Source organism: Wickerhamomyces ciferrii, contig 00242 (assembly GCF_000313485.1).
Source record: "Wickerhamomyces ciferrii WGS project CAIF00000000 data, strain NRRL Y-1031 F-60-10, contig 00242, whole genome shotgun sequence".
In the NCBI taxonomy this organism is placed as follows: Eukaryota; Fungi; Ascomycota; class Saccharomycetes; order Phaffomycetales; family Wickerhamomycetaceae; genus Hansenula; species Hansenula ciferrii.
Window position 1 is genome coordinate 60,770 of NW_011887498.1, and position 13,899 is coordinate 74,668.

General features: G+C 30.6%; 7 protein-coding genes across 7 annotated transcripts; 3 read left to right on the forward strand and 4 right to left on the reverse strand.

Moving 5' to 3' along the window:
- Window positions 1-110: 110 nt before the first annotated feature.
- Window positions 111-890, forward strand: BN7_5965 (NifU family protein; the record flags this gene model as incomplete). The annotated part of the gene is made up of 1 exon (XM_011273484.1): window positions 111-890. The coding sequence occupies one exon, from the start codon at window positions 111-113 to the stop codon at window positions 888-890; it is 780 nt and encodes a 259-aa protein (XP_011271786.1).
- Window positions 891-1,095: 205 nt separating this feature from the next.
- Window positions 1,096-3,180, reverse strand: BN7_5966 (Polyadenylate-binding protein, cytoplasmic and nuclear; the record flags this gene model as incomplete). The annotated part of the gene is made up of 1 exon (XM_011273485.1): window positions 1,096-3,180. One exon carries the CDS (start codon window positions 3,178-3,180, stop codon window positions 1,096-1,098), a length of 2,085 nt encoding a protein of 694 aa, XP_011271787.1.
- Window positions 3,181-4,641: 1,461 nt separating this feature from the next.
- Window positions 4,642-5,310, reverse strand: HHO1 (histone H1; the record flags this gene model as incomplete). The annotated part of the gene is made up of 2 exons (XM_011273486.1): window positions 4,642-5,123; window positions 5,232-5,310. 2 exons carry the CDS (start codon window positions 5,308-5,310, stop codon window positions 4,642-4,644), a joined length of 561 nt encoding a protein of 186 aa, XP_011271788.1.
- A 672-nt stretch (window positions 5,311-5,982) lies between these two features.
- Window positions 5,983-8,649, forward strand: TBF1 (Tbf1p; the record flags this gene model as incomplete). Its single annotated transcript, XM_011273487.1, has 1 exon — window positions 5,983-8,649. The coding sequence occupies one exon, from the start codon at window positions 5,983-5,985 to the stop codon at window positions 8,647-8,649; it is 2,667 nt and encodes an 888-aa protein (XP_011271789.1).
- Window positions 8,650-9,170: 521 nt separating this feature from the next.
- Window positions 9,171-10,421, forward strand: STE4 (G protein subunit beta; the record flags this gene model as incomplete). Its single annotated transcript, XM_011273488.1, has 1 exon — window positions 9,171-10,421. One exon carries the CDS (start codon window positions 9,171-9,173, stop codon window positions 10,419-10,421), a length of 1,251 nt encoding a protein of 416 aa, XP_011271790.1.
- Window positions 10,422-10,626: 205 nt separating this feature from the next.
- TAF14 (TATA-binding protein-associated factor TAF14) lies at window positions 10,627-11,277 on the reverse strand (the record flags this gene model as incomplete). The annotated part of the gene is made up of 1 exon (XM_011273489.1): window positions 10,627-11,277. The coding sequence occupies one exon, from the start codon at window positions 11,275-11,277 to the stop codon at window positions 10,627-10,629; it is 651 nt and encodes a 216-aa protein (XP_011271791.1).
- A 700-nt stretch (window positions 11,278-11,977) lies between these two features.
- Window positions 11,978-13,273, reverse strand: BN7_5971 (Midasin; the record flags this gene model as incomplete). Its single annotated transcript, XM_011273490.1, has 2 exons — window positions 11,978-12,912; window positions 12,997-13,273. 2 exons carry the CDS (start codon window positions 13,271-13,273, stop codon window positions 11,978-11,980), a joined length of 1,212 nt encoding a protein of 403 aa, XP_011271792.1.
- Window positions 13,274-13,899: the final 626 nt, after the last annotated feature.

Below are 13,899 nucleotides of genomic sequence, written 5' to 3' on the forward strand. Positions count from 1 at the left end.
TCATTATTAATGAAGTCAAAAGAGTGGGTGGATACTCAGATTTATATTATTCCAAACATCATACAACACAGACAAACAGCAGAACAACAAGATATAGACAACAGATCAGTATGTTCAGCAGAAGTATCATAAGCCAGTTGCCTAGAACACTATCTAGAGCCCTACCTAGATCTCAAATACCTAGTGGTTCTTCCATATCCATATCAAGACCAACATTTATCCGTTCTTTATTTATACAGACTGAAGATACACCGAATGAACAAGCTTTAAAATTCTTACCATCAATGAATATTATGCCTCAAGGTGAAACTGTGGAATATTTAAGTGGTAGAGAAGCCTTTTCATCACCATTAGCTAAAAAATTATTTGCTATTGATGGTATTAAAACTGTTATGTTTGGTAGTAATTTTATAACTGTTGAGAAAAAACCTTCAATTCAATGGATGTTAATTAAACCTGAAATTTTCAGTATATTAACTGAAACTTTAACATCAGGAGAACCTATATTTGATGAAGACACTGTATTACCAAGAGATGCTGCATTTGATGAAGAAGATGATGATATTGTAGCAATGATTAAAGAATTAATATTTACAAGAATTAGACCTGCAATTCAAGAAGATGGTGGTGATTTAGAATTTGTTAAATTTGAAGAAGATAATGGTACTGTGTGGTTAAGATTAAGAGGTGCATGTAGATCATGTGATAGTAGTAGTGTTACATTAAAACATGGTATTGAATCAATGTTGAAACATTATATTGAAGAAGTTGAAAATGTTGAACAAATTGAAGATGAAGAAGAAGTTGAAGAATTGGATCCATTAATTGGTATTAAAAAAGATAGACATGTTCATCAAAATCATCAAGAAGAAGTTCCACCAAATTTATGATTTGATTGATACAAATTGATGATGAAAAATTTCTTGCATATATAGGTCAAATATGACTTTTTTATTTATTAATATATACCATACAATATTCTTGATAAGTTATTATTCGATGTAGTTTTACATTATGATTAGACATTCAATCATGTACTGTAAGTAACCTATATACAATTTTAAACTTTGATCTAATACTAAGGTGTAATTCGATCTAAATTGATAATTTCTCTAATTCTTTAGTTAAAGAATCTTCATCATTTGACCAATCATTAATCAAATCTAAATAAACATTTGATTTTGAATTTTCTTTATTTTGTTCTCTAAACTTAATTTGATCTTTAATAAAACTTAATGTTTTCTCTTCCACATCAGATTCTTTTGATCCAGGACTAGCTTTAATTAAACTTGAATCAATTAAGAATTTAGAAATTTTAGAATTTTTATCTTCTTCATTATCTAATAAATTTATTTCAGAAATTAATTTAAGGAATTTATCATCTTGTGAATTAGTATTTCTCAATCCATTATTATTATATTCATTTTGATATTCATAACCTGTGCCTTGGTCATATTGTTGATGTTGTTTAAAAGGTTTATAACCATTATAATAACTTCTATATCCATTACCATATCCATTCCCAGAAGGTGGTGGAACAGGTTGACCAGCTTGTGTATTATAATATTGATAAGGAGGTTGATTTGGATTTTGATACAACCCATTATAATAAGATCCATTTGGATGAATTGGAATTTGTTGTTGTTGTTGTTTACCAAATCTTTTCTTATTATTCTTTTGTGCAAAACTAACATGAAGCATTTGTCCATGTAATACATTCCCATGCATTGCAATTAAAGCTCTTGAAGCTTCAGGAGAAGTTCTAAAACAAACAAATCCATAACCTCTTGATTCTCCTTCATCTGTAGTCATGATTTTAGCTGAAACTATAATACCAAATGGTGCAAATGATGAATGTAATATAGAATCATCTATGGATGGAGCCAAATTACGTACGTAAAGATTTGAAGGTTGTTGATCTGGTGCAGGGATTGGTAATTGAATAGTTGTTGTTGGTAATCCATTTGGTACTCCAGTTGGTGGTATTGATGTTACTGTTGATGCAGTTGATGGTGGGATTAATTGATTTGGAATGAAATTTGGTGAAGTTATAGCTTCAATTGAATGTGGAACTGGCGGTTGTGTTATTGGTGAAGTTATTATACCTGGTATAGAACCCTGAGAAGTTATTGGAGGTGATTGAAATAAAATAGGTGCAGGTTGTGGAGAAATTGAATTATTTCTAATTTGAAATTGTCCATATGGAGTTGTTTGATAATTATTTGAATTTTTTGGATTTAAATTGTTATGAAATTGTTCATTTCTTTCATCACGACGTTGAGCTCTTGATACTGATAAGAATTGATTTGGAGATATTTCAAAATTATTCAGTGATTCAATTGCAGATATAGCAGATTCATGATTTTTAAAATTTATAAAACCAAATCTTTTGGAAGTTTGATCTCCATCATTTAAATCTGGTAAGAAACTTGAACTAATTTCACCAAATTTGGCAAACAAAGATTCAAATTGATCAATTGTATAATCAATTGGTAAATTTTTAATATAAAGATTTGTAAAATTTGATTTTTCAAAATCAATTCTTTGAATACGTTCTTTTTTAGCAATATGATGATTTAAATATAATTTTGATCCATTAACTAATAATCCATTCAATTTGGAAATTGCATCATCTGCACTTGATCCATCTGAATAATTTATAAAACCATAACCTTTTGAACGACCAAATTCATCATTAACAATTTTGGAACTTGTAATTTCACCAAATGGTTCAAAAATCTTGAATAAATCTTCAGTTGTAATTTCAGGACCAAGACCACGAACATAGATATTACCAGGATGAGTTAAAGCATCAAATTCAACAGATATTTCAACTTGGGGGAATTTTAATTTAAATGACTTTTCAAAAATTTGAGCTTTTAATTTATCCATAAATTTTAATTTTATATATGGAGGAGTTGTTGATAATAATTGGAAATCACCTTGATGTTGAATTAATAACGATTGAATATCTATAGGTTCTGAAGTTGTTATAGTGATGATTGCATTTGAATTTAAAGGAGAATGGAATTGATGGGTATCATCTGAAGATCTAGGTTGGTCATCTTCTGGGTCTTCATGATCTTGATTTATTTCTTCCTTAGGTTTATCCACTGCTTCAGTAGTCTGGTCTAATTGATCCTTCTCCAATTTTTGATGTTCTTCCTTGGAAATTGACATTTTCTTGATCTTCAATAACTTAATTAACGGTTCAATTTAAGTGTATACAGTTTATTATAATTGATAGATCTTGAGTCATATATATATCTGGGGATGAGTTGATTGGTATGAACAATGAACTATGAACTAATGGAACAAAGAACAAAGAACAGTTGATCCAAGTATGAGAATAAAGATCAATGATACAACTCAAGATTAAATCAGATTCGAATTAAATTATAAATTTAGAATAACTTGAGAGTAGTCATAGAGTACACTTTCACGAACCCAACCAATTAAATCTCACTAAATTTCAAAGTACCCTTAGAGGATATACCCTTTTCTCGGGAAGTGGAAATAAACTCTAAGCGTAATGACCCATAATTCCCACAGATCCAGTACAAATTTCGAACAAACTAGGCAAAAATTGGACAGTTGAGCCTAGCTTCTGGCCTAGCTGAGCACCTAGTAGGCTTGTCACAGGTGTAATACGCTCAAGAGGACCCAACTCCCACCACTTGTCTGTTCACTCTGTTCACTTTCAACAGGTTATCACGGCTAATCCAATTCCTTTCTTTCCTACACTACTCGGACATAGAAACAAGTGACTATTAACTATATCTTCACAACTACTTAACCATTGACTATAGATCCAATTGAACCCACCCATCCTTCTTAGCTGGATTATCAACTGATCAAAAATGATTTTGAATTGACATGGTTCCTGGTTCTCGCTGTTACTCACCCACCTTTTGTTTGACTTGTTTAACCCTTTACTCAACTTCGGCTCATCGGGGCGTGTTCTCCTAAATAGAATTATTATGCCTCTTTAAAGTATCTCCATACGGGTACAATTGATAAAACACCTACACCAACTACACCATTTCAAAAGATTCAATTTAATTAATATAGCACAATACAATAATAATCATTTACTCCATTTCTCATAATAAAAACACAGTAATATAATATAATAATAATTGTAAAAACAACAATATAAAAATAGTGGGCAAAAACCTTGTGGAGAAGTATGAAAATATAAAACACCTTTGGAATCAAAATAGTATACAATTTCTTTATATAAATGTATAGAAATACATATTATAATAAAGATCTTAATTATCAATTCTCAAATATCCATTGAATCCTAAATCAAACATAATCAATCTTATTATCTTTTTTTTCTTTTCAAACAAAATAATTAACAAACACAACATTAATATATAAAAAAATAAAATATAATAATTTCTTCCAAAAAACATTCTAAAAGTATGGAATATCCAAAATTATAATCATCCAGATAATTAACAAAATAAAAATATAAAAATACAAAATGGGTATCAAGGTAAAATATAAAAAAACAAAAATAGTATAAACTATTTGGTAATAACACAAAGAATTGAAACAATTCAATTCAAATCATCATTAACCAGAAAAGCAAAAAAAAATTAAGTAATAACCCAAATAATCATTATTCAAAATCTATTTCTTTGGTCTACCAGCAGATTTTTTAGCTGGAGCAGCTTTTTTAGTTGTAGTAGCAGCAGCTTTCTTTTTTGGTGCAGCAGCTTTTTTAGCTGGGGTTGGTTTTTTAGCTGGAGCAGCTTTTTTAGTAACTTTACTAGCTGTAGCTTTAGTAGCTTTCTTTGGGGCAGCAGTAGTAGTAGCAGCTTTCTTTGGAGCAGCTTTTTTTGGAGCAGCAGTAGTGGTAGCTTTTTTAGCAGCTGGTTTAGCAGCAGCTTTCTTAGCAGCAACAGCAGCTTCTTTGTTTAATTTAATTGGACCTGATGGACCTTTTGGTTGGATAAAGATTTCTTTTTCAACACCTCTTCTTAAAGCTGAATTAAATAAACTATCAAAGTTTGCAGCAGTAATATTATAATTAGTTTTAATGTATTTTTTCAAAGCTTGACGAGATGAACCATTACGATCTTTTAATGATAAAATACCAGTTTTAATCAATTCTAATCATTATAGTTTTGTTATTAATTCATTCATTTGAATTCTTAATACTTTTTTTGTTTACAAAAAAGCAAGGATGGGAAACCCAAAAAAAGACACTTTATACTCACCAGCATATGGAGGATGTTCAGGTTTTTTAGCGGCAGTTGTAGCCTTGGTGGTCTTAGTGGTGGAAGCAGCTCTGGCCATTGTGATTTATAATGTCAATTAAATTGTTAACTTTCTCTGTTGAGTTGTTGATGACTTCAAAAGTTGTTTGTAAAAAGAAGGAGGAAAACAGCAAAATGTTGTTTATTTATTTTCTGAAACTTTGAATATTTTGGTTTGTTTTGATTTTAAGAATTCAATTTTCAAATTTTGTAAAGAGACGCGTTTCTGCCAAAGGGAGTTATTTAGGCAGAATTTCCGGTATAGACACACACAGATAGGCAGGAAACAAGGTGATTTTAATGGGGAAATTTGGTTAAAAAGCGCGTTTATCTCTTTAAAAGTAGCATATTATGAAGTTTAAACTAATATTATTCTTCATTATTAACTATGGTTATGTTGTTATCTGTTATTTAGTATTGTTTATATAATTTTAGTTTCTCAGTAGTTACCATAGTGATTTGTTTTGATTTTTTATTTGTGTATTTCGTTACCATGGTTAATTAGTTTTGATAAAGGGGACACATATTGTTTTCGCGGAATATCAAGTCACATGACTGGGGCTTCACCGCGAATTTGGGAAAAATTTAATATATACTAAAAGGTAAACAAATCTTTTTGATATAAAGGATATATTGAATCTTGATTGATTTATATTGAAAAAAGAAAGAAAAGATATTTATTAGAAGAGATTCTAATGCCTAGCGGATCACAATGGTTGATGAACATGAGAATATAGCAGATGAATCCATAAAAAAAGGATTATCTGATAATAATAATAATAATAATAATAATAACGATGCTATAAGTGATGCTATAGATAAAGATATTGAAATTTCTAAAAATGTTGAAGATGAACAATTAACAGGGAGAGGATCTTCTGCTCAAGATTTTGAAGATGCCATGGATAGAGTATTGGGCGGCTTATCTGAACAAGGACCTCATGATCATGATAATATTGATGTTAATGATGATGGAAGCAATAATAAAGTATCAGAATCACATGAACAAAACCATGGTCAAGATCATGATGTATTAAAAGAAATTAATGATGTTTTAGATCATGAAAACGCACAAGGTTCAAATATTGAAAATGAAAATCAAGAACAAAATATAGAGAAACAAGATGAAGCTACTAAAGAATCAACAAATGAAGTACATAATCCTAATGAGAAATCACAGGATGATTCTTTACCTGATCAAGAGCCAAAAGAGAAATCTAATGAACTTCAAGAACAAGAGCAAGAGAAACATAAGGGTCAACCTCAAGACCAATCACAAGAGCAAATACAAGAACAATCCCAAGAACAATCACAAGGACAATCCCAAGAACAATCTCAGGAACAACCTCAAGAACAAAATCAAGACAAGGAAGATCAAGTTCAAAATAAACAACAACAACAATCTACTACACAAGATGATCTAGCTCATAAAGAATCACCAAAAGATAAAGAACAAGAACCTAAAGAGAATCAACAATATTCAGAATCATCTATAGAGCCATCTTTACAATCACCACATTCCATAGATACAATCATTAGAAATGGTGTTCCAATTCCAAAAGATTCTGCTTTATTAACACCATTACAGATCTCATATAATCCATTACAAGAAGATGAAGTATCTTCTGATGTTTTAGTAAAGGCAAATTTAGCTTCATTGCCATTATCTTTACAAGCTCATGAATCATTATCAATTAGAGTTCAATTTTTAATACATTCAGTTCCATTATTAGATAATATAGCTACTCAAATCTTGAGAATTATTGGTGTGGGTCCATATGAAGAAACTTTAGCAATTATAACAGCTGAAGAACCAACTCCAGAAGGTTTGGTTTATAAAGATCTTGTTGAATTATTTGAACAAGTTAAAAGAATATTCTCTGAAGAAGATCCATTTTTAAGTTTCCATAATATAATTGAAGATTTGAATGAATTAAGTTTAGATGTTGTTAAAAGTTTAAGAAATTTAGAAGATCAATTAGATTCTGCTTTTAGAAAAGCTAATTTAGCTTCATTTTTATTAGCTACTTTAGGTTCTATTGAAGTTGGGTTTTTCTATTTAAATGAATCATTTTTAGATGTTTTCTGTCCAACTTATAATAATGGATGGACTAAAAATCCAAATTCAACATATCATCAACATTTGAATAGTACAACTTCTATAACTGCTGGAAAATTATTAAAAGCTCAAGCTGCTTTATTTTTAGAATTGAAAACTCAAGCTTATATATCAGCTTTAGAATCAGGAGATCGTTCAAAAGAAGAAGTTTTAGATGATATTTTCCCAGATTTTTTGAAAGATCAATTATTACATCGTCGTCAAACTACTGAATTAACTCCAGCTGAACAAGATTTCTTACAACGTTGTAAATCACGTCGTGAAACTTTATTCTCAACACCAGATGATCAAGATCTCGCAGAACATTATGAATGGTTGATTTTTTTAAAAGAATTATTTAATTATGTCTCCAAAAATATTGGATTTTTAATATGGGGTAGAAAAGGTCGTCATCAAGAATTAACAACTATTGGATTTGATTCAAGTGGTTCTTCAACTCCAATAACAGCTTTTGCATCATTTTCTAAAGAAGAATTACAAAGAAAATTAGAGGAACAAAGACTTAAAGAACGTGAAGCTAAAGAAAGAGCTGAAAAGCAAGATCGTGAAAAATTACCAACTGCAAGACAATTGAATAAAAAGAATCAACTACAAAAATCTACAACCGGAAGTAATTCAAGTGGGAATACTTCACGTCAAAATAAATCAACTGCTGCTAGAAATCCACCACGTTTACGTCATATTTTACGTAGACCATGGACAGGTGAAGAGGAAGAAGCTTTAATTGATGCTTTAAAACTTATTGGTCCTCAATGGTCTAAAATATTAGAATTACACGGTGCTGGTGGTTCAAAATCTGAAGCTTTAAAAAATAGAACACAAGTTCAACTAAAAGATAAAGCAAGAAATTGGAAAATGGGATATTTGAAAAATAAAGGTGAAGCACCTGATTATTTATCAAAAGTTACAGGTGATTTAGGTGATGATCGTTCAACTAAAAAGAGAAGACGTGATAATACCAATGCTAAAAATGCAACAAACTCTGCTGCTGCTCAAAGTGGAGCACCACCTTCACTAACAGGTAATAAGAAAGCTCGTGCTACTGCCAAATCAATCACAAGTGATAATAATTTATCAAATCAAGAAATCCAATCATCAACTAGTGAAACCAATAGAGTATCGCAACAAGAAAGTAGTGTTAGACTAGAGAAACCTGACGATCAAAGTTCTGATAAAACCACTGATAAGGAAACAAATACTTCACAAGATCCTATAACGAGTGAGAAGGGACCCGATGGTGATGTTTCAATGCAAGAATAATGTAATATAAATTATTTTAATCACAATCAAGTTTTGTATTGTATTTTGTATTTATTTATCTCCGAAACCTCAAACCTCAAATATTTATCTCCGACCGCTCATGAAAAACTAAATTTCCGCGAATATATTCAATTATTTTTGAAATGAGGCAACTTTTTCCTTCGAAACTACCGAAAAATGTTCATATGATACTTGTTTTAACAAAACATTGAATGTGTCTTGCTAATCAATGGTCTAATAATTTAATTACTTTTGAAACAAATTTTTGATAGATCACCTTAAAACCTACCTTTTAGATCATACTAGAAAAGTTAAAAAAGAAATCTCACAAAAAGTTTATTAGATTCCTCATCATTCATTATAATAAATAAGGAAGAAGTACCACGATATATAATTATCACATATACATCTGATCATCAAATTTAAGAAAAAAACAAGGGAGCCCAACACATAAAGTGGAATTTATCCGAGAAATACAATATACTCAAATGCCACTTCATCAACAATAATAGAGAATACAAATGCAAGTTATGAGTTATCAACAGGAGGATCAACAAGAATACATTACCAATCGTATAAATAAAGCGAGATTAGAAACTCGTCAATTATATTCACAGATTGATAAAGTTAAAGCTAAGATTCAAGATACAACATTATTAGAAAGTTCAAAACAAATAGCACCATTATCCAAAAATGCAGTGAATTTAAAACTTTTACAAAAATTACAAGGTCATAATAATAAAATAGCTGATATTAAATGGGCTCATGATTCAAAATCAATATTAAGTGCATCACAAGATGGATTTTTACTTATATGGGATCCAGTAACAGGATTAAAATTGAATGCAGTTCCATTAGATTCACAATGGGTTTTATCATGTGCATATTCACCAAATGGTCAACTAGTTGCAAGTGCAGGTCTAACGAACAATTGTACCATTTATAGAATTGGATCAAGTGTACGGGATGATTTCCAATTTCAACAAAGGATAGTATCTATACTTAAGGGGCATACATGTGGTATTACAGCTTGTGATTTTGTTGATAATGAAGAGATTTTAACTGCAAGTGGTGATATGACATGTGCATCATGGGATTTAAATAAAGGTAATAAAAAAGATGAATATTTAGATCATCTTGGTGATGTTTTATGTATGGATATTGATAGATCAAAAGGATCTATAAATTTCGTATCAGGTGCATCGGATGGTTATGCTAGAATTTGGGATAGAAGAGGTGCAAGTCTTGAACAAAGTTTCTTTGTGAGTAATAGTGATGTTACAAGTGTTAAATTTTTTAAAGATGGAAATTCAATAGTTACAGGAAGTGATGATGGTATTATAAGATTATTTGATTTAAGAGCTGATTGTGAATTGGCAAGATACTCATTACCGAGAGCTATACAAGAATCAAATAAAGCTAATCAAACATTTTTAACACCAAATACACCATCACCATATGGAAATTATAATTTGACACAAAGTCCATATTCAAGACATCAATCAACTGCATCTATATCAAATTCTTTAAATTCTGCTATTGATAGTTCAGGTGTAACATCATTAGATTTTAGTTCATCAGGAAGATTAATGTATTCATGTTATACAGATCATGGTTGTATGATATGGGATTTATTAAAAGCTGAGATTGTGGGTAAATTGGAAGGACATAGTAATCGTACATCTCATGTTACAGCATCACCAAATGGATTAGCAGTTGCAACTGCTTCATGGGATACAACAATGAGAGTTTACACCCCATCTTATGTATGAGTATAATGAATCATGTTTTTTTAATAGTGTAATTATTATCATGTAGATCTACATCAATTAATTTCAAACAAAAAACAACGTTCATCTAAATTTACAATAATAATATTAACATAATTTTATACTTTTAGCTTTGATAGTTTTAAACGGCAATAAAATAGATCATTTGCAAAAAAATTTCCATAATAATAAAAAAATAGTACATTGTTTATTCAATACGCTTTTTAACGTATTCTGATAAACTTTTCAATAAACTATCAGGTAAAGAGTAAAGATCCATTGTAAATTCACCTTCTTCAACATCATTTTTAATATTCATTTCTGGTGTACGGTTATCAGTAACCATTTGAACAACACCTAACAAATCATCTTCACTTAATTTAGTTAAACCTTCAGCTAATTTTTCTAAATCTACACTACCTTTAACAGCACCTGTCATGGTACTTGAACCTAATTTTGATCTTTTAGATTTAGAATCAGAAGCATTGTTTTGTTTACGTTTATCACCAATAGTTTCATCAATTTCTGGAACTGGTCCACTTTCAGCTAATATAGATCTTAAATTTGCAGATTTTTGAATTGGAATACTTATGGTATGATCAACTTCATATTTATTTTGTAAGAAATTCAAATCATGACCTAATTTTCTATCACCACTCTTATCAAGTAAAGTTAAAGTTAAACCCAGTTCAAATTCACCCCAACCTTCTTCTTCAATCTTGAAAGGAGCTTTCTTGAAAATACGAGTTGGATTTTGGAAAGTTGGATGTAAATGGTATGTGACTTTATCGAATATTGTGGCTGGGATTTGTTTTCCAGATTCATCTAATAGAAATATTTCAATTGACCAAGAACGCATTGGGAATCCTTCAGGTGGTATTGGTCTACCTTCCACTATATTTTGATTTGTAACGATTCTGATTGTTCTTTGCACCTAAACGAACTGTGTTAGTAAAGTATTCTAAATAGACATACTGCAAGAGATCACACTGTTTCTATTCAGATCGGACTCGATTCAGATATCATTTCGACGGTTGAATCTAGTATATATTTGATGTAAATGCCTTCATTCGACACGTCTTTTGGAATATCTTCCCAAATCACAAAATTTAAATCAAATAATCCGTCTGAATAGCGCGGTTAACTTCTAGCAAAAGCTACTCACTTCAGTCATTCTGATATATTATTCTGTCCAAGTTTCTTCTGGTACTTTTCCCGATGAATTTGCAGTTCAATCGATGTTTTTGCTTCTATTAAACCACTGAATTATAGCGCTTTTTCGTTTTTTTGTTTTTTCACGATTGTTGATTTTTTTCCTTCACCACGAATTAATCCTTAACTATGACAAATGACAAACTGGTTCAATAAAAGCATAGGACATTATTTTGATACAAAAGACTCAGTTGAAGCCTCTGAGAAATAGTGAAAAGAGGAAATTATGGTGAAGAATTGGCTCACTGCTACGCTAAGATAATGTTTTGAAAATTTCTCCTTCAATTTTAAGCTATATCTGTTTATACAATTAACCACTAATCAAAAATTGCCAATACATTGATAAATCACCAAAAGGCAAGCAATGCTGTAACCCCACCAATAAACAAAACTGTGAAATATGAATTGGCATCCATGTTCAATGATGCTGCACTGTTGTCAAACCTGGAAAGCATTGATCTTAATGATTTACCCTTTTTAGCTGCTGAACTTCTACTAATTTCAGTATCATTGGCACCTTTATCAGTACGACCAAGGAATGATGGAATTTGTCCTTGTTGGAAATTGTTTAAATTGGATGCTGAATCACCTTTGGTATTGGTTGAATTCCCAATTAATAAAGATGTTGATTCCTCACTATCCAAAATTTGTTTTCCCTTGGTAATACCATCTTGATCTTCTGAACTTGGAACTTCTTCTTCTTCTTCAACAAAATCAACACCATCTTCAGGATCATGATCACCAATCGGTTGTGGAATAGGATGACCTTGCTCATTCTTTTCTGGAGCGGTAAAGTTTGAATGGATATATTTACTTTCTTCATCTCCAATATTTGGTTTAGCTTCATTTAGATCTGAATTAGGAGATTCAAGAAGATTATTTTCAACTGGTTTATTTTGATCAAATGATGGGTTAGGCTCATTAATAGCACTTGATTGATCTGCTGGTCTTGGTTTTTCTAACTCCTTTGGGTTTTCATTGCCTCTATAACCTGGTTGAAGATGGTATGGAGATGCTGCATCAATTGAACCTTCACCTTCGTTATCATCATCATCATTATTATTTTCTCCATCATAGTCATAGCTTTCGTCATAATCATAATCTTCACCATCATCATCTTCATCGTCATTATCTTGATTCAATTCCTGAAATTTGACTTGATCTTCAATTTCTGGATCTTGATCACTTTCTAAACGACTTTGAAAATAGTCAGCATCATAACCCAAAAGTGCAGCTTCATTGTTTTTATCCTCATCGCTATTTGCGTCATAATTTTTGGTTGCTTGTGTTGTTTCTGGTGTTGAGATACCATCTATTATATTGTTAGTTCAAATTCCAAAAATATTAAGCAATTACAAATACTTACCATTCAGTATTGGAGCAGCTTGATTCTGTTGTGTTTCTTTTGTTTCTTTATCATCACTAGAAGGAGTCACATAATTATCTTTATCATTTGGTATACCAACAGTCTCATATAATGTTTGGGTAATGATAGGACTGTTTTTATCAGTTGGTGTTTCTTTTGGTATATAAGTAACGGTATGAATTTCAGTGATTGTCTTTGTTGGAGGCTCAGTGACTGTTGCTGATAATGCAAATGGTAATAAACTCAATGCCACTGGTATCAATTGAATCCCTCTCATATTGTTTATTGAAACTGATATTAAATGGAGGTTAATTCTAGTTTAGATAACGATTGAAGTCACCAACTAGTTAAACCGCAAGATCATTTTGATGGCATTCTCTATTTAGCTACCACAAATTCTAATATTCACCTGCAATTTTAATGACACAAAGACAAACATCTAATTCAGATTATGATTTAGGTTTGAAATACACTGAATGTCGTTTTTGTGTTCAAATGATATCTCCGTTCTATACCAAAATAGATCCGCCCGTGAACATTATAGCACAGATCATGGATTGTTCGATAGTGTAGATGGAATAATCATGATACCAATTTGTCTAATACTCTACTCTGAGATCTATTCAGCTAAATATCACTCCGGATATTCCTAATTGATGATATTTGGTAGTTTTCCCGCGATTTTTTTTTTCGTATAATAATATTTATTGAAATCACTATATATAACAATTTTATAAATATAAAAAGTAGTTATAAAAATTGGAAACTAAAAGATACATCCTCAATGGAGTTTGTATAGAAAAAAAGAGTCTCATGTGATTCCCTCATTTAATTTAGATCTCTTTGATCCTTATGGTTTGTTGGGACTATGCCCTTTTATTATGGTTAAGATTTAAATTGAGG